At 40.0% G+C, this 20,006-nt stretch overlaps 3 protein-coding genes across 3 annotated transcripts; 1 reads left to right on the top strand and 2 right to left on the bottom strand.

Moving 5' to 3' along the window:
• The first annotated feature begins 2,590 nt into the window (after positions 1–2,590).
• On the top strand, positions 2,591–3,865 carry LOC131332735 (uncharacterized). Its single transcript, XM_058367032.1, has 2 exons — positions 2,591–2,813; positions 2,895–3,865. Exons 1-2 carry the CDS (start codon positions 2,591–2,593, stop codon positions 3,863–3,865), a joined length of 1,194 nt encoding a protein of 397 aa, XP_058223015.1.
• Positions 3,866–7,522: 3,657 nt separating this feature from the next.
• Positions 7,523–10,034, bottom strand: LOC131332734 (mitogen-activated protein kinase kinase kinase 20-like). The gene is made up of 2 exons (XM_058367031.1): positions 9,338–10,034; positions 7,523–7,662 (listed from the first exon to the last, which is right to left on the bottom strand). Exons 1-2 carry the CDS (start codon positions 10,032–10,034, stop codon positions 7,523–7,525), a joined length of 837 nt encoding a protein of 278 aa, XP_058223014.1.
• Positions 10,031–10,492, bottom strand: LOC131332733 (mitogen-activated protein kinase kinase kinase 20-like). Its single transcript, XM_058367029.1, has one exon. The coding sequence runs from the start codon at positions 10,490–10,492 to the stop codon at positions 10,031–10,033; it is 462 nt and encodes a 153-aa protein (XP_058223012.1).
• Between the last annotated feature and the right edge of the window lie 9,514 nt (positions 10,493–20,006).

Here is a 20,006-nt window from a genome sequence, read left to right as displayed (position 1 = left end):
TAGCCATTTAGGGTGGGGGAACAATTAATCAGGGATTTAAAACTATAACATGTTTGCAAGATGTGAATGATAGCATGGATGAGCAGTTAGTATAGGATGAGAACAGAATGCTGTGGGAGTTTAAACAAACTGGGAGGCCCCTGTTTTTGAGTGACGTGCGTAGGAAGAAACCAGTATGCACTGAACAAGTCACTGCATGCTGTTTATTCCTGCGCGCACAACTCCAAGACACGCGCGCGCCGGTGAGCTTAACCCCACAGCTCTTATTCTCAAACCATCTGGGCTCTGGAAGGACCAGTGCACACCCAGGACAAACCACGCAGTTTATAAGCAACATAATATACAGTTTAAAGGTTGTAAAACCCTACAAATTAATAAAACACCCCATAAGCAGCGTGGGGACAAAATAATGGCCTAAAACTAAGTTACCCGTGCAAGGCCACTCACTGGTCAGAGACATACTATCGCGCGACGGAGCCAGTATGGCGCGCGAGGATGCGCCTTGGCGCTTTGTCACGCGATGGAGCCAGTCTAGCGTGCGATGGTGCGCCCTGGCGCACTGTCGCGCGATGGAACTAGTCTGGCGCACGATGGTGCGCCCTGGCGCGGACCAGTGTTTGGTTTACACATTTCTGGGTTCTGGGACAGGTCCAGAATGATCCCAGGGGTACTCCAAAACCGCAGACATGCAAATTGAACTACATACTAGCAATTTCTAACAAAGGAAAGCAGTAAACTAATTTTTAACATGCTTAACAGTGATCTATAACATAATAAAGCATAAAACAGTAGGAAACCAATCCTCACGCAGTCCATCGCGTGCAACAACGGAGTGTTGCGCGTGAGAGTGGGACCATCGCGCGTTGGTTCCTACCATGACGGGTTTTGAAACCTTGTCAGCTTTAGGACCAAAACTGGTATTGGTTACCAGCCTTGGCCCTGCCAGCCCCCCTCAGAGATCAGAACAGAAAATAGAACAAAGGTAAGCTATACCTTTGGTTTTTGAGTTTGAAAGGTGTTGAGCTTTGATGTGTTTGAGGCTTGATTGAGGTGTTTAAGTGTTTTGAGGAATGTGAATTTGGAAGAAAAGCACTAGAGCTTGTGCTTAGCCTTTCAATTTTTTGGAACCCCTTGAATGAAAGACCCATGGGGGTATATATAGGGAGAGGGGGTGAATCTGGTTGGAAACAGAGTTCAGCCAGTCCACGAGGCTTGGCTGAGGTTGTATTGGTAGCCAATTGTCCTCCTTCAGAAAGGTTGGTGGTAGGTTGGACCGTCGCGCGACAGAGTGAGTCTGTCGCGTGATGGTGCGCCCTGGCGCACAATCGCGCGATGGAGTGAGTCGGGCGCGCGATGGTGCGCCCTGGCGCGGGATGGTTACGCCCTGGCGCGCATCAGTAGAGTTTTTGGTTTTTTGAAGTGGCTTAGGCTAGGTTAGGTTCAAGGGTTTTGCAAACACTTAAAGCTCAAACACTCGACATTCCCGGGGTGTTCTTGATCTGTTTCATCATCGGGGAATCAAATACCGTAAGTAAACTAATCTGGAAGCCCAGATTGGGGTGTCTACAGTTACTAGGCTTTCTAATATTGTGCCAGTCCTTAAGAAGAATGGCAAGGTCAGAGTATGTGTGGACTTTAGAAATTTGAATTTGGCATCTCCAAAGGACGAGTACCCAATGCCAGTTGTAGATCAATTAGTGGATGGAGCTTCTGGTCACAAGGTCTTGTCCTTCATGGATGGACATTCTGGTTATAATCAAATCTTCATCGACAGGCCGATACCGCTAAGATTGCTTTTAGGTGTCCCGGAGCCTTAGGAACCTTTGAGTGGGTCGTAATGCCCTTTGGCCTGAAAAATACAGGTGCTTCATTTCAACGAGCAATGAACGCCATATTTCATGATTTCGTTTGTCGTTTTATGGAGATCTACATCGATGATATCGTGGTCAAGTCTCAGTCCTATGATGAATATTTAGAGTACTTAAAGAAGTCATTTTTGAGGATGCAACAGTTTGATTTGAAAGTAAACCCCTTAAAGTGTGCCTTCGAAGTGTCTGTAGGCAAATTCCTTGGATTTCTGGTCCACAACAGAGGAATTGAGGTCAACAAGAACAAGGCCAAAGCAATTATGGAAACAAAGCCTCCTTACAGAAACTCTCAGGTTCATTCAACTTCTTGAAAAGGTTCATCTCAAACCTAGCTGGAAAGGTCCAGGTCTTTTCTCAACTATTGAAGCTGAAGGACCATGACACTTTTGTTTGGGAGGCAAGCCATCAGAAGGCCTTTGATGAGATCAAAAGCTACTTAGCAACGGCTCTAGTCCTTATGCCTCCCATAAAAAATAAGCCGTTAAAACTCTACATCTCAGCAGCTGAAGGCTCAATTGGAGGCCTTTTAGCTTAAGACAATGCTCAAGGAAAGGAACAGGCGATTTATTATTTAAGTAGGTTGTTGACTTCTTGTGAAAGAAGATACACTTTGTCTTGCCTTGTATTTTTCAGCAATAAAGTTGAGGCACTATATGCTTTCTGTTTTGGTTTACATTATGAGTAAAACAGACTTAGTTAAGTACTTGCTTTCTCGGCCAATCATGAGAGGCCAAATTGGAAAATGGTCTCTAGCTCTAATGGAATTCAGTTTTCAATATATCCCTCAAAAAGCTGTGAAGGGCCAAGCCTTAGCAGATTTTCTTGCTGATCCTCCATGCGTGGATATCGACAATGAATCCGAACAAGGACTGAACGATCTTGAAATATCACTGACTCCTTGGACGCTGCTTTTTGATGGATCAAGGACTCAAGAGGTCTCAGGCTGTGGAGTAATTATCATCGCTCCCCAAGGCCTGAGGACTGAATTGTCCTTTCAATTTGATTTCTCATGTACAAACAATCAAGCCGAATATGAAGCGGTTGTTATAGGCCTTGAAATTCTTAGGGATCTAGAGGCCAGAGAAGTGCAAGTTATTGGGGATTCAAACCTTGTTATCAATCACTTGGTGGGGACATTCAAATGCTACAGTGAGGACTTAGCCCCTTATTATATGGCAGCCATGCAATTAATTCAAGATTTTGATAATGTCACAGTCAAACACCTCTCGAGGAATATGAACACTGAAGCCAACAGCTTGGCTCAGGCCTCTACAGGCCTGAGGCTAGCTCCAGAAACTATTCACAAGATTATTACAGTCCAAAATAGATTGTTACTTTCTTTAAGGAGAAGAGGTCTAGGACTAGAGGTATTTAAGGTAAGGAGAAGGGCTATGGGCTATGTTCTCGTGGGTGATGAATTATACAAGAAAAGCTTTGAGAACGACTTACTTCTAAGGTGTTTCGGGCACCCTGAGGCCATGAGGGTCATGAGCGAGGTCCATGAAGGAATCTGTGGAGCCCATCAATCTGGGATAAAGATGAGATGGTTGATCAGAAGGTATGGATACTATTGGCCAACCATTTTAGAAGATTGTATTCGTTTTTCCAAAGGATGTCAGCCCCGTCTAGCCCATGGCCCAATTCAACGTGTCCTTATAGCTGATTATCATGCTGTGGTCAAACCTTGGCCATTTAGGGGCTGGGCTCTTGATGTGATTGGAAAAATTTATCCGCCCTCTTCTGAAAATCATACTTACATCTTGGTAGCCACGGGCTATTTTACTAAATGGGCAGAAACGGTGCCATTAAAGTCTGTGGATCAACAAGAAGTAATCAAGGTGATCAAGGAGAGAATCATCCATAGATTTGGGTTGCCTGAACACTTGGTTGCAGATAGGGGTACAATATTCATGGGGGAGCAAGTAGTCAATTTTACTGCCCAGCAAAACATCATCATGTCCAACTTTACTCCTTACTATGCACAAGGGAATGGCTAGACCGAGTCCACCAATAGGACTTTGGTTAATATTATAGAGAAAATGATGGAAAACAATCCAAGGGCTTGGCACGAGTTACTTTCTGAGGCTTTATGGGCCTACAGAACTTCAAAGAAGGAAGCTACCAATATAACCCCTTATATGTTGGTGTATGGACATGATCTAGTCCTACCAATGGAGGTGGCGGTGAAATCAGCAAGGATAACATATCAACATGGCCTCACTCCTGCAGATTATACTCAGGCTATGTTGGTAGAACTTGAAACTTAGATGAAATTAGGCTCGCAGCCCTTGACCACATGTTGGTTTAGAAAAGAAGAGTTGCTAGATCTTATGACAAACGTGTGAGAAAGAAGAGCTTTTCTGAAGGTGACTTGGTTTGGAAGGCTGTATTTCCTTTAGGGGAAAAGAATTCAAGATATGTCAAGTGGTCCCCGACCTGGGAAGGACCTTATCAGATCGCTCAAGTCCTTAGAGGTAACGTGTATCTTCTTATGGACTTAAAGGGTGGTTTGTTTAAGCATTTAACAAATGGAAAGTACCTAAAGCATCATTATCCTACTATGTGGGAGATGAGAGATTTTGGGGAAAATCAATCCAGGTAAACCATAAAAATCTGCCAGCAACGCCTGAAAAGAGGCCATGATACTTGTTATGCATAATTCATAAAGGCCTCAAGTTCAGGCCACCTGTCATCAAACCAATCCAGTGCCCTTGGCCATTGAAAGGAAAGTTCCAAGCTAGGCACAAAGGGAACAAACTTAAAATTATTACAGGCCCAAATCAAAAGGAGGAGTAAGTTTTGGAGGACAAGACCTACAGAAGGCCTTCAAGGCTGTTCTTGAGCTTCTCCCAGGAGGTGTCGAAGCTAGCAAGCTGAACTTCATGTGTCTCCCGCGGCCCACGGAGACTTAGAACTTCTTCGACCAGGAGATTCAATTTCATCTTCTAACTTTTTGATTCAACCTTTAGCTCATCATGATACTTGGCCAGCTTCTTGGATTCAATCTAAAGTCTGTCCAGTCGACCTTTAGCTTCTGCCTATTTAGTCTTGAGATCCTGGATCTCATTGGAAGTTGTAGTGGTGTTAGCCTCATTGGTCTTGACGTCTTCTTTCAGCTGGTTCCATTCAGTGCTGAACCTGGCCAGTTCCATGTCAACTTCATCTAATTCGGCCAGCTTACCATTTATCTTGTTGAGCTCATGGGTAAAAAAGTCATGAGACTTAATCATGTTGGGGAATTCCTTTTGAAAATATTGGAGGGAGGTCTCCTCTGTTTTCAAGGCCTTTGCCTTCACTAGCATGTCCATGGCTTTCTTGATGTTTGAGGCTCTGGCGGGATGCACAGCTGCCTTAAAGCTTTGAATGAGGGCCATCCTAAGGGCTGTTTTGGCCTCGTTAACTACTTTTGGAGTAAACTCAGACTGAGAAGTTGAGCCAAGACCACTACCTGAAGTACCGGATGTGGCTGCCTTTAACAAGTCCTGGGCAGATTTGAACAAAGAATCCAGGTCCTCGTCTTCCTCGTCTTCCTGCACATTGACAGACTCAAGCTCGACGATAGGATCAGCTGGTGGTGTGGACTGTATGATTGGAGACCTAGGTTTCTCTGGAGTCCTCGAGGAAGCTTCATGTTCAGGTTCCTGTTCAGGCATGTTTAGTTCTTCATCTGCTTCTTCTGCCTCCTCTTCAAAATAGTCATCGAGCTCTTGAGGATTGAAAACAAGGGGAAGTTGATGATAATAGGGAGCCACAAATGCTTGGAAATTCCTGTCACAATACATCCTTATGATAGGATTATGTTCTGTAGCAGACACGGTGTTTTCAGAGTCGACTGGGGCAGAAGTTTTCTTTCTCAGTCTTTTCTTTTTGGTGGGAGCAGATTCAGCTCGTCCTTCTTTGATCTTGGAAGTGGCCTAGAAGAAATGGAGTTAATGGAGCATTCAAATAAAGCACGAGGAATAGAGATGAGAAAAGTGTAAACCTTCTCCGAGGGATCAGCTTCAGGAGAACTGGTCTTGGCACTGCTCCTAGTTCTTCCAGCAACTACTGTCTCTGACGCCTGAAAGAGGAATGAAAGCTTTATGGCCCAGTTTTGAAGGATTAGGCGAATGACTGAAGAGTTTATACCTTGGGCCATTGCCTTTTGACAGTTGACTCCAACCTCTTCGATCTTTGAGGAGCCGAGGGGACTGCAGGATCGTCTTTGGACACGTCTTCCAAACCTGTCATTGCAGAGAAGATTTTAGTCCAAGCTTCAGAATTTCAAAAGGATGATAAAGTAATAAAAAGCCTTCGAGGTCACCTTTTCTTTTTGTACTCAAGGTTGGTGAGGGACTGATCTGTTGTAAAGGCACGTGAATGCCAGGTTCAGGCGCTCCAGCAGGACCAGGCAGAAGCGTGGTCAGGACCTCCAGGTATGGATTGAAGAAATGCATTCTTGTATAGCCACCCCACCAGCTGTCAAAGTTGGCGCCCTTATCGGTGCGCTCAACGTAGGGGTGAAAGTTGAAGTTCTTTCTGAGCTCTAGTAGGGCATTCCTCACTTTTTCCAGTTCCCTTGGTTGAATCACTGGTCGATCAACGAAGTCCTCGTTTAGGGACTGGTATGGGAGCCGAGGTGTAAGCTGGCTCAAGCCAAACTGCTTGGCAAATTGGGCCACGTTGTAATATTTAACTCCACACTTGTAGTTTATGGGACAAAAAACCATGCCATACATGAGGTCACGAGAAATCAAGAAACTTGTCCATATCGCAAAGTGGTCATCGAAGTCATCATCCGGATCTGATACTCCACGCTTCAACCACCAAGGTACGGTATCTCTAGCAAAGGGCATCCAATTCTTGCCCATACTTACAAGTTCATAATAGAAAACTTAAAGTAAGTCCCGAATGCATATCTTGGACCACGAGCATCAACATAATGAAGACCATAACTGGTGTGTTCTAAATTTTTATTCATGGGTGGGGCAAATTTGGGGAAATAGGACCATAGCCATAGAGTAATGATCCACAGAGGACCAGAGGCGAATATAAACTTGTGGTTTACCAACTCTTTCATACCTCGGTAAAGATGTGCCAATACCAGGGGGCCTAGTGCCAGCTTTTGCCCAGAAGCTAGGGCACAGGCCAAGTCAATAAAATCCTTGGTAACCTTATTCGCAGAGATGTAGAAAATGAATTTGTTCAACCAATATAGGAGGAAGGCCACGTGTTCATCCTCCTCGACAGGACCTTTTTTAGCATAATGGTTTATGAACGGGCTGAAGGACAGGGGCTCTTTGTATTCAAAGTAGGGAGTTTTTTATGACAAAAAATAGTTGGCCTCTATCCCATGGGGACGGAGGCCCGTTAGAAAGGGAAGATCTTGGAGAGTGGGACTCATGGGGCCTACCTTGAAATGGAATGAATTCGCGGTGACAGACCAGAATTGAGAAGCAGCAAGGAAATATGCTTATCCATATCGATCAGGGATCTGCTGAGTAGGATAGCATCCCGGATGCCAATCTGCTTCCATAAATCTCCTTTGGCTTCCATTACTCGATCGAGCCAATCAACGTATCTGGCGTCAGGTCTATGCCAAAGTCTGTTTGGTATGTGTGTAGTGAAGCGACTCCAGTTGAGGCATGGAGATTCAAAGGGAAGGACTTCTTCTGTCAATGGATACATGGGGGCGAGTTGAGGTGGAAACCCCATTTGGAAGGCAGGCCAAGCCCGACCCGGTCAGCGTTGGCCACCACCAAGATGTCGTTGGTAATCGCTATTTTCTCCTCAACCAGAATCTTTCGAATCTGTACTGCACAGCAGAAACAGAGAGGTGGTAGAGAGAGAGTGGAAGTTCAAGAATTGGGTTTTTATGAGGGACGGTACAAGATTCAAGAGGCGCCGTTGTTTCTCTCCTTCCCTCCTTGATCGAAACCGAAGAATTAGAATAAGAGTTGGACTCTTTATTGACACAAAGAAGTCCTGACGGCTGAAAAGATTGCATGCAAGCCAATGCAAGGCCTGGGGTGTTGACACGTGTCCCTTAAGCCTAGGGAGGTGATAATTATTGCTGTTGATAGGACTCTTCAGTGAGGGTTTTTTATCTTGGAAACTATTGAATTTTGTTTCAATTCAAAACGGGGGGGAGTCCCAACCCAATTAGAAGACATATTCGGAGATTTAAAAAGTTGTTAGGCTCAATTAAAGCCTGATCATCTTTTTAAAATTCAAGTATTTGAGAATTTGAAAGGGGTTTTAGGTTAATCTACGCTTGATTATCTTTTTATTTTTTCAAGTCCATTGATAAGGACTCTTTGATTTTGCCAAAAACTGTACTCTGTCCTAATTTATAAGCCTAGATCTTGAACAAGATCAAGGCCTAGGGGGGCATTGTTTACATCCGTTTTTGGCACCCAATCCTAGGCTAGCACTGGAAGGCCATTTAATTATCTTTTAATTAAATTGGGCCAAAAAATAGAGATGTATTGGGTTAAAATTAATGGGCCAAGACAAAATTGAGTGGGCCCAATTAATTTCAACTTAATCCGATCACAGGCTAAGAATGTTTTGGGCTTAATTGTCTTAGCAAAATATAAAGGCCCATGGTTGGAATTATTTAATTGAGATGTCGTGAGGAAAACCCATGCAAATGGAAGGTGGGCCCATGAAGTTAATATGTTGTCTAGCCATTTTGACATCAAATGGCCCTTAATTCCCTCATGCCCATGGAAAAAGGAGGACAACGTGGCCCATTATTCTCGTTAACTGCCCACGATCGAAAAATGTTGAAGAATCATTTGACCTCATGGGATTTTTTGGACAGATGGCAAGCTGTGGACACTTGAGAAATTGGAGAATAGGCCCATGATCTCCATTTTCGTATGTTCGGGAGGTGGGCAAGTAGTTATTTATTTTTTAAAGGCTACTTGACTTGTCAAAATGGACCACTACCTTTGGTAACTACCCATGATCCCATGAAATTGAGGTTATATGGATACATGGCGTCACGAGAAGAGGACAACAAATCCGTGTGCATGCAAAGCTATGAAGACCATTGCCTATAAATACTAGAAGTCAAGAAGGAAAACGGGTTCACACACCAATCAAGCTCAACGCTTAAAATCAAGGCCTTCCCAGTGAAGCAACTATCTCATTTCTCCCTCATTTCTATCTCTCTTGTACCCCCAATTTTGTTATTACAACATAACAAAGTTATTCCTATCTCTCTTGTATCCCCAACTTTATTATTACGAAATAATAAAGTTATTCTACGTTGTTATTTTTTTTCCTACACGATTAGAAAATTATTAAGTCCTCGCTCGTAGAGGCAAAACCATGAACCACAATTGGAATCTAGCCCTTAGGTTTGCAGCACTTTCGCCCTCACAGATTCGAAGTCAGAAAAAAAGGGCACTCAATCCTTTACGTTGGACGCGACAAGTCCTGGCACGCCCGCTCAGTCCTTGAGCCATTTCGGAGCCGAACACTCTCCCAGGCATCCGGTTGAAAACTCGATTCAAACTTCTTCTCTTTTTCTTCTCCCTCCTCCTCCGTTCTTTTCACCTTTTTAATGGTACGAATCTTGCTGAAATCAGGCAAGATTCCATTTAATGCTAAACGCGACATGAGCAAGTACGGTTTGGTAAGATCGAACGAACTCTGGCTTGACGACAAATCATATACTTCTTTTGCTGCCTTCTGTGGCTGAACAACTCTGCTCCTTTCGCCTTTTACACTTTCAACCGTCATGCAGTCAAGGCCCGAGACAAAAGGATGGGCTAAGAGCGTGTCACCCGTCCACCGTGACTTAGGATCCCTAACGAAGCACTTGTTGAGGAAATCTCGCGCCTCTTTCGATAACCCATGACTTGGAATTTCCGGCACTTCTTCTCTGAATCCAATCTTGAACAAAAGAGCCACCTTTTCGGTATTTTTGTCACACTTCCAAGGCAGTTCGCCCGTTAGCATGTGTAAAACAGTACACCCAAGAGCCCATATATCAGAGTGAGCCTCATATTCTCCACACCGAATCGACTCGGGGGCGATATACATAGGCGTACCCCTTAATTTCCCCTTGCTTTCTTCATCCTCCTTTCTCTTTCCAGCCTTCCTTGCAGCCCCAAAATCAGCAATCTTTGCTGTGTGTTCTTTCTCAACCCTTTTCCTCTTTCCATTCAGATTCATGGAGTTTTTATTACTTCACTCTCACTCTCCACAAGCACTATATTATGAGGCTTTATGTCACAGTGGACGTATCCTTGTTTGTGAACGTGATTCAAAGCCAGGAGTATCGATTTCGTATATTGCCTCGCTTCAGATTCCGGTAATCCTCCTCTGCCTGACCTACGAATGCGATCAAATAGACTGCCACCGGAGGCGTACTCCAAGAATAGGTTGTACCAGTTCTCTCCTTCTTCAGTCGTGGTATCGGAACCGAAACAGCGTACAACATGCGGACAGCCTTCGAACCGATCAAGGTATCTTCTCTCTCTGCAAATCGAGCGCGATTCGTGTAATGGGGCAGATTTCACGGCCATAACACAAGGTAAATCGTGATCGAAGGCGGCCTGATCATCAACCAGTGCTAGAGATACCATTCCAGAAGCCCCCACTCCCAACGTTTCGCCTCTCCTCCACTTCATTAAACTCAATCAATCAGTCAAAATCTCTCTATCTGTTTTTATTTTTTTTCTCTCTCTCTCTCTGGAATTACTGTTTAATCTTCTTCAAGTGCGTAGTTTGAAACCTCTTCATGGGTTTTCTAGGTTATATAGATACGTGTCTGCTGTTGCTTGCTTTCAAAGCAATACACACAGATTGATGACGGTGAAGATCAATGCAGGAGATTTCCAGATTGGATAGGAAGTCTGGTTTATCTCTGATTCATTAATTACTTAAGGAGCTGTTTGATAAAATTGAAAACTGAAAGCTGAAAGCTGAAAATTTAAGTACTAAAAGCTGAATGTTAAATTTTTTAAGCTAAAAAGCTGTTTGATAAACATATTAAGTACTGAATTAAAAAAATGATGAATTAATTCTGTTCCAATTCTTTCTTAATTTACTAACAATCACAATATACTTGTGGTAATGGTGCAGGAGTAGTGGTTGTGGTGGTGGTGGTGGAGTGGTGGAGGTGGTGGTGGTGATGGTGGTGGAGTGGTTGAGGTGGTAGAGTGGTGGTGGTGTAGTGCTGGTAGTGGTGGTGGTGGAGTGGTGTAGGTGGTGGAGTGGTGGTGGTGGTATAGTGATGGTAGTGTTGGTGGTGGTGGTGAGTAATGGTGATGGAGTGGCGGCGGTGGTGATGATGGTGGTGAAGTGGTGGTAGGAGAGGTGGTGGTGGAGGTGATGGAGTGGTGTTGGTGTAGTACTGGTGGTGGTGGAGTGGTGCTGGTGTAGGTGCTAGAGTGGTGGTGGTGTAGGTGCTGGAGTGGTGGTGGTGGTGGTAGTGGTGGAGTGGTGGAGGTGTTGGTGGGAGTGGTTGTGGTGGTGTTATGATGATTGAATGTAAGTACACAAAAATTCAGCCAGAATTAAGTAGCTCAAAGCTACTTAATTTTTTTTAACTTTTTAGCCTACATTTTAAGTGATACTTAATTTGTTAAGCAATGTAAAATATAGTTATCAAACCTACTGAATCACTTATTACTTAGTTGATTCAGTTTTAAGTGCTGAATTTAGGTTATCAAACAAGCCCTAAAGTTTCCTATTTTGATGAGGAGCCTTGGAGGAGAATCTAGTGCCTTTGGAGGAAAAGATCTATTATCCGTTATTTGAGTTGTACAAAGCCCCTGATATGTAGTTAAATTACTCTTCTGTCACATAGATGACCATCTTCTTAACACAACTTTCTAAAGTAGTGCTCCTATTTGCAATAAAAAAGTAGTTAAATTACTGCTCCAGCCATCCCCACCCTTCGCTTATAGTGGTGGCTCTACACAAAAGGATCTAGGTTTATAGTTCGTACAAGATAAGGGTGTTGTGGACAAGATCAATTTCATTAAATGGATGTGAAAAGAAAATGAATGGACACTACAACAAAATACATAATTCCCGACTAAACTTTCCCGACTAAAAAATGTTTAGTCGGAAAATATAAGCCAATCACCGACTAAAGAATTTTTAGTCGGTAAAATATAAAACAATTGCCGACTAAATTATTTTAGTCGGCCAAAACATATATTTGCCGACTAAATATAAATTTAGTCGTGAAATATCATTTTTTGAATTTAATAAAATAGAAAATTAATTCCGACTAAACTAAATTTAGTCGGTAATTTATATTTTTGCCGACTAAATTGAAATTTAGTCGTGAAATTTCACTTTTTCGAATTTAATAAAATAGAAAATTAATTCCGACTAAACTAAATTTAGTCGGTAATTTATATTTTTGCCGACTAAATTGAAATTTAGTCGTGAAATTTCATTTTTTCGAGTTTAATAAAATAGAAAATTAATTCCGACTAAACTAAATTTAGTCGGTAATTTATATTTTTGCCGACTAAATTGAAATTTAGTCTTGAAATTTCATTTTTTCGAATTTAATAAAATAGAAAATTAATATCGACTAAACTAAATTTAGTCGGTAATTTCTTTTTGTGCCGACTAAATTTAATTTAGTCGGCAAAAATCATTTTTTTCGAATTTAATAAAATAGAAAACGAAATTATATTTTCCGACCAAATATATTTTAGTCTGGTAATATCATTTAATCCGAATTAAAAAAAATGAAATTCATTTCCCGACTAATAAGTTTAGTCATGGAATATCAACTTTTCTCTCTTTTTAAAAATTTGAAAGAAAGGAAATATATTTGTTCCAACGATATTGATCACGATACAACCTTTCCGATCACTACCGCTCATTTTTATTTTCCTTCTTAATCATAAGATTCTCCTAGAATTTTGGCTCGATCGGGCCAAGGAAGCCCCTTTATCGGCACAGATTTCTTAAATGTAAAGAATTTTGTTGTCCGATTAAGTGCATATCCATATACGGCTAACTTCACTCTTGGTACGAAATGTTTAAATTCGTATTACGTCAAAGATAGATGATTTCGATCGTGAAAAAATACCTCAGGCAGGGCTCGGTTAGTTCACTTTAACACTTAAACATCTTCGAACGTATTAAATGCCTTTCGATAATGTGGTCGCCAATACCAAATGATCTCCGATTTTAGTGACAATGCTATATTAAGTAAGACGTGAAATCCTAACGATTCAGATCAATCATTATAAAAAATGATTTGGCAATTACCTTAACTTTATATATGTTTGATGTATTTGATAGTTAACTAATTATTATGTTGTACTTGTTATTACAGTAGCCACAAGATCCCGAGACAATCTTGACGACTAAATTGATTACAATGCAACTTGTCTTATCGAAATTGTTCATTTTTTTTAATTACTATAAGATTCTCATAAAATTTTGGCTCAATTGGATTAAGGAAATCCTTTTATCAACACGTAAATGCTTAAATTAAAAAAAAATTGTTGTCCGATCAAGTGTTTATCCATATGCGGTTAACTTCATTTTTAGGATGAATAATTTAATTCGTATTATGCCAAAGATAGATGGTTTTGATTGCCAAAAAAAATCTCATGCAGGCTCAGTTAGTGCAGTATAACACTTAAACGTCTCTGAAGGCATAAAATGTCTTTTGATCACGAGGTCGTCGATATCAAATGATCTCCGATTTTGGTGATAGTGCTATAATCGGTAAGACGCGAAAACCTAACGATTTAGATCGAGTATTATAAATAATGGCTCGGTAGTTACCTTTATAATTTATACTTCTAATCTAATTGATGGTCAACTAAGTCTTATGTTACACTTATTGTTGCAGTAGTTACACAATCGCGAAACAAATCATGACGATCAAGACCGTTGATTTCGTTGCACTTGTCAAATTATTCATTATCATAAATTTGCAGCTCGACCAAGTTTAGGAAATTCCTTCATGGAGACATGGACTTATTAGAAAAATAGTATTTTCCATTCGATGAGTTGTCTAATTAAAAGCGATCTCAACTATAACTCGGTAAGAATGATCTAATCCATATTAAATTCAAGATGGATGGTTTTGATCTTGCAAAAAGACCTCAAGTGTGACTCAGGTGGTGTGCTATTAGACTTTAATGCTTCTGGAAGTAGTAAAACTATTCCGATCATGTGGTCATTGATACTAAATGATTTCCGATTTTGGTGACAATTCTATAATTAATAAGACATGAAATCCTAACGATTCAGATCGAGCATTATAAAAAACATCTATGGTGATAAAGTTTAGAGTTTATATGGTGTAATTAAAGCTCACTATATTTTTTCCCAAATTCTCAAAGTAGATAATTGCCGACTAAATTAGGTTCATTAGTCGGGAAAATCGTAATTTTTTTTGCGGGACAATTGAAATTTTCGCGAAAATTGTTGGCGGCAGTCTCTTACCAAAAAATCCCTCGATCATTCTCAGTAATATAAGGTTCCAAAACGCGGAATCACTGCCCCTTCACTCTCCCACCGTCCCACGATTGAAACCCTCCCCACCTCTCTCTCTCTCTCTCTCTCTCTCAAATTCTCGATCGATGAAGAAGTTCTTCTCCCCCTTGCCCCCTTCTACTCTCCTCCTCCTCTGTTTTTGTGTGTGTGTTGTGACACATGAAAACGAGTATGTCAGCACCACTGGTCTCCGCCATTGGCAAGAGAGAGATCCCACGAGGAGCAACAACACGTGACAGATACAACAACCAGGTTGATTCTCTCTTTACTTATCTCGCTTTGTCTATCTCTCCCTCGTTTCCTTCCTCCCTCGCTATACATTTATGCATACAACCCCCAATTTCAGAAACCCTAGTTTTTTTGTTGAAAAGAAACCAAATTCAAAAAACCCTTAATTTTTTGCAGAAATTAAACCCAATTTTGAAATTCATTGGAGCTTTTGTTTATTCTGATTGTTGTTTTGTACAATTTCTTGGAGTTTCATTTGATTGAAGATCTTCTCACTGGATTCCGTGGAAGTCCGGTGTCGCTGACGTAACATTCGTGCTCTGAGATCTACAAAGGTGTGGCCTTAAAGTGTAAAATTCTTCATGAAAGGTATGCAATTGTCCCAAATTCAGAAACCCTAGATTTTTGTTGAAAAGAAACCAAATTCGAAAACCCTCGATTTTTTCCAGAAATTAAATCCAATTTTTAAACACTAGTTCTCTTTATCCTGCCCTAAACAAACTCCTGGTTTGTATAAATCTGTATATGTGGCTTGGATTTCATTATGTGCTTATGAGTAATTAACTATCAAGTCAAGGAAATCAAGCAACACGTTGAACTCACCAAGTATTGTGTGGTTCATCGTCACTTGAAAATTATCAAGCTTAAAGTGAAAATTGAGCTTAACACCTTTAGTTGAGCCTATTTAGAGTAGCGTGCTTACTGCCCAAAAGTAGGGCTGGAAGTAAAAGCAACATGATTCAATTTTGGGGATCCTCTAAGAACCCCAGGTTAGGTAAAAGATTAGCCTATTTAAAGTGAAAATTGAGCTTAACACCTTTAGTTAAGCCTGTTAGTACAAATAGGTTGTTTGTGCCTTTTTCCTGTGAGGGAGATTGATTTTAACAGGTTTCATTTCGGGATGGGAATCATAGTAAGGCAAGCTGGATTGCCCATACGTTGTTCTTTTTCCACACTATGTGACTAACCGACGATGGTGGGACTAGTAGACGCAGCAGACTGGGATTGACCTGAAACTGTCTTCTTTGATTGAGTTGTTGTGTAATCGAAATCTTACAGTATAATACATATTGTTAGGCATTTGGGGGATTGGCAATCACGTGGTAGCAATGCTTCATTTGGATCTCCTTTGTTAACTTGCCTTTTCGTGTATATATGTATACAACAGATTTTGGGACTGGTTATACGAGCCTCCGTTTTTGGGCAATTTCTAATTCGTAAACTTGAAATTAGGTTTTGGTTTCTTCCTGAGATCAGAGGCACATTGAAAGACTGTTCTTTTGGTGTTGGAATCGTCCGAAACCATTGAGAATTCGATTTACTATGAATTTTCGAAAACTAGTCTGTTTCCTGGAAATCTGCTCCCAGACAGATCTGTAAATCCACTGTATTTGTTCATCGCCTCATCCTTAAAGTTCGAATTTGATTTCAGTTCCTTCATGGCATTCGAACTTCATTCTCTTGCGCAACTTTTGACACCAAAATCACTCAAAAATATTAAGAGCTTGACTAATTCGAAGTTGGGCTATTCTGTGTTGTTCGTGGCTGGACATCAGTTACTTTTTGGACATTGCGTGATCTCGGTATTTAACCTAATCGTGTTCAACTATTTTCACCTCCAATTGAACCACTCAGTCATTTTATGGCTTGTTCAATACTCATTTTTGGCATACTTAAAAGAGCCAAATGTTCCATGATCGAAAAGCCTTCATTGGAAACCTTACTTTCAATTATCTTGACATATAGGCAGGCGATTGAGTTCAATTGCTATAGTTAAGTTTACACTTAGAGCACATTGATGGTAGATATAGCTTGTTGACGGTTGTTTGTACTTTCCATTCACATTAGGTTGGTGCCTACTTGGCGTTGATTAGGAGATGGAAATTCTCACGAATACACAATGTAATGTGTTGATGCCATGCACTGTTAAAAGACTTTCCTACTTGCTTGTCAAGATTGCTTAGTCCGGTCTGTTCAACTACACACAAATAGCATAAAGTTTATTAACAGATAGAGGAAACACAAGTGAAATTCATTTATTTGTGCTACTGTTCTAACCTTCCTTCTATTTTTCCATTCATCTTTTAACTTCTGAGTGTCATTTGAGTACTTACTTTAAACTAAATCTTTCATTTTTGGCAGTTGGAATGTGTTGGGTAGGAGAGAGGAAAAGGTGATGACATGATACGGAATTGAAGTGGAGAACTCAATATTTTCTTCCAACATGGACAGGTATGGCAAGAAAAGTTTAAGGTTGGCCAACGAAAGTTGCACATTTTTTTTCTTTTTTTGGGTTAAAACTTAAAGATCAGGCATTACATTACATGTTTCTTGTGGGTTTTACACATTTTGTTTGATATGTTGATCTGTTTTCCCTTTTTAGATTTTAGATTATTGAGAATACATGATTGCCATCAAGTTTTAAAACGAGAATTAGCTTTGGGATTGACTGGTCTGTCTTCAAACGAGTAATGTCTTTAGCTTTGTAGTGTCTATCCTATTCTAGAAATTGAAACACGTCTTCTTTTTTGACAATGTAAAAAGAAAGACTTTTTAACAAATTTCGTGTTTTAAGAAATAGTTCAGCCTCATTTTTTACAGCAGAGCATGATTACCAAAAAGATGAAATGATAGATGAGTGTTGCAAGGCTATCAAAATATGAGTGTTTAATTACGTCAATTTCAAGCCCATTAGTGGAGAAATGGAAAGTGGGCAAGGCCATGAAAGATTCAAACAATGCCTGTTTTGCAAAATAGAAAGAAGACCCCCAAACAAGGTAATATGCAGTGTTCCCCTTCTTAGTTGGTTTTCTTTTCTACTAGCTGTTCTTAGCTGAGGCTCAGTTGTTTTTATTTTTCCTCGTTCTAGAGGTTGCATAGCCTGTTTGAGGTGTTTTGTTTGCTGTTTGTTTTGGATTGTACCCATGAGGACTTGTTGTAAGGGTTGTTTGGTTTGGTGAAATAAATGAAAGGTTGCACTGGAATCATTCTTCCGATAAGACCATTCTTTTTTTTTCTTCTCCCCACATTTTATGAAAGGTAGCATGGCTAGATTTCATAAAGCATTTCATGCATTTCATTTGCTTTTGGGCATGAGCTTTGCTTGTAAACCTTATGGCTGGAACGTTATTCATATTTCTAGGTGGGGATATCATAAGGACTGTCATTGTGACGTCCCCTGCTCGTAGGGAATAGATTCGGTATGGAGTCGGTGTTTTTGTAAGGTGAGAATGTACAGCTTCAATACAAATTCACCAAATTCTCACTTCTCTTGATTGCTTGTTCGTTTTGAGTGGACAATTGATGCACCTCTCCACTTAGCTTTTGTACAAGGTTCATCAATGATTCAATTTCCTCTTCATTTTCTACAACAAAGGTCTTCAGTAACTAAAATTGGAATAGGTGAAGGGAGAAGTAGATATTTAACCCTTCTTTTTTGCTGTTGCACTATCCATGTTGTAGGTTATGTGGCTAGCTCTAATCTTATAGTTATTTCTGTATGCATAATTATGTCAAGATAATTTTTCATTCTAGCTTCTAATTAGTAAATATTTACTATGTTCATGCTTTGTGCAATGGGATACACTAATTCATAAATACTAATAATAGATTGTTCTTTTTTTTTTTTGGTTTTTTACAGGGACGACATTTTAATAGAGTATCGTGCAGGATGTTGGTTATTGACTACGAAGATCGAAGTTGGATTTTGGCTGTGGATGTACTTGGATTTTTTTTGGTTATCCGTTTGTTGAAGTTGAGTATCCACGGGGTTTGGATACATTTTGTTACAGAGCTTGGATTGGATTTTTTTTTTAATTTTCCCCTCGTGGTTGACGTGTTGTTATTTTGCACTCTAGAAATTTGAATACAAGTTTTTTAACTATTTGGTGGACACTCTATTTATGAAAGTTTGTATTTATTTCTTGAAAATTTTATTTTGTATTAATTGCATTAGGTTGGCAATTTTGTGGATTTAATGGTTGTTGGCTGAACTGTGGAAAAAATTTGAAAAAAATTTTGGCATGAGAAATTGGTATGGAACATTTCCCGACTAAAGTTTAGTCGCCAATAGGTTACAAATTAGTTGATTCGAAATGACATTTGCCGACTAAACTATTAGCCGGTGATAATTAAAACACATTCCCCGACTAAACAATTAGTCGGCTAATAGGTAACACATTCCCCGACTAAATAATTAGTCGGCCAATAGGTTAAACATTTCCCGACTAAACCATTAGTCGGCAAATAGGTTAAACATTCCCGACTAAACAATTAGTCGGCCAATAGTAACATATTCGCCGACTAAAAAGTTAGTCGGCAAAGGTGTATACTTTAGCCGACTAAACTTTTTTTAGTCGGCAACAACCTTTGCCGACCCTCTTCCACCGACTAACTTGCCGACCAAAATTTTTAGTCGGGGAAGGCTTTTGCCAACTAAAATGCCTACATTTGCCGACTAAACCGTTAGTCGGGAATGGTGTTTTTTCTTGTAGTGGGAGTAACGTACAAAATTTACATGGTCAAATCTTATTCCCCTAAAAAAATAAAAAAATAACACCATAACTATTTTAAATGTTTTATTTTTCTCTAAATTTATCATGATGTGGAAATGAATTCCAACTTCTTTTGATTTTTTTGGTTCAATTCTAGTGTTTAAAATACACATAGCACAATGTTTCAAACACAATCAAAAATAAATTTCTAGGGTTGCTAAGATGATCAGAAAGATGATTTCGTGGGTTCACACATATTGATTCTCAGTTAGCAACTAATTAACTAATAAATATTGGTGAATTTGGGTTTTTAATCCTATGGTAAACTTTCCTTGGTCAAATGATAAGAAACTAAATTGGCTTCTAAATAGTTATAAATGAGTATATAAGGAAAGTAATAATACACGGATTGTGATTTTGGCACTCCAAAAATTGATGGAAGAGCTCCAGAACTGAACTGTGTTGATACACAAAACGACGTCGTTTTGGAGCCCCTCCATCAATTTTTGAAGTGCTAAAATCAATTTCATAATACACTGATCATAAATTTCAAAAGCGGGAGGACAACAAGATCAGTCAGAATTGTGAAAATTTTAAATTACGTGGGAGGGCAAATTTTTATGAATATCAAAAGCCTCCATACTACCAATCAAATGTTGAAAATGAGTTGTAAATCAGTTCTATTCTTTGTATTTGATGTACTAGGTGCATGGCAGTGGCAACGTGCAAGGCACGTCTGTCATGCCCCGTTGTGGAGATCGATTTTGGTTGCTCTTGATATTATAGATCGATGTAGGTTTTGACCAACAAGAAACCACACATATATATATCAGCAGAATATTACAACTACCGTTTGGTTGAAGAGGCTGCCCGAGCTTTGTCATGAGCAACCTTAACCACCAATCTTGGTACTTTAATAACTTATATACTACATTAAGAT

The sequence above is a fragment of the Rhododendron vialii genome, chromosome 7a, assembly GCF_030253575.1.
Source record: "Rhododendron vialii isolate Sample 1 chromosome 7a, ASM3025357v1".
In the NCBI taxonomy this organism is placed as follows: Eukaryota; Viridiplantae; Streptophyta; class Magnoliopsida; order Ericales; family Ericaceae; genus Rhododendron; species Rhododendron vialii.
This window is presented reverse-complemented; position numbering and strand designations above follow the sequence as displayed.

Coding starts and splice junctions, on each gene's coding strand:
- LOC131332735 (XM_058367032.1), top strand. CDS start 2,591: ATGAGAGGCCAAATTGGAAAATGGTCTCTAGCTCTAATGGAATTCAGT. Junction 2,814..2,894: donor GACTCAAGAGGTCTCAGGCT/GTGGAGTAATTA, acceptor CAAACAATCAAG/CCGAATATGAAGCGGTTGTT.
- LOC131332734 (XM_058367031.1), bottom strand. CDS start 10,034: ATGAATCTGAATGGAAAGAGGAAAAGGGTTGAGAAAGAACACACAGCA. Junction 7,663..9,337: donor TCAACCGGATGCCTGGGAGA/GTGTTCGGCTCC, acceptor TCTGCTGTGCAG/TACAGATTCGAAAGATTCTG.
- LOC131332733 (XM_058367029.1), bottom strand. CDS start 10,492: ATGAAGTGGAGGAGAGGCGAAACGTTGGGAGTGGGGGCTTCTGGAATG.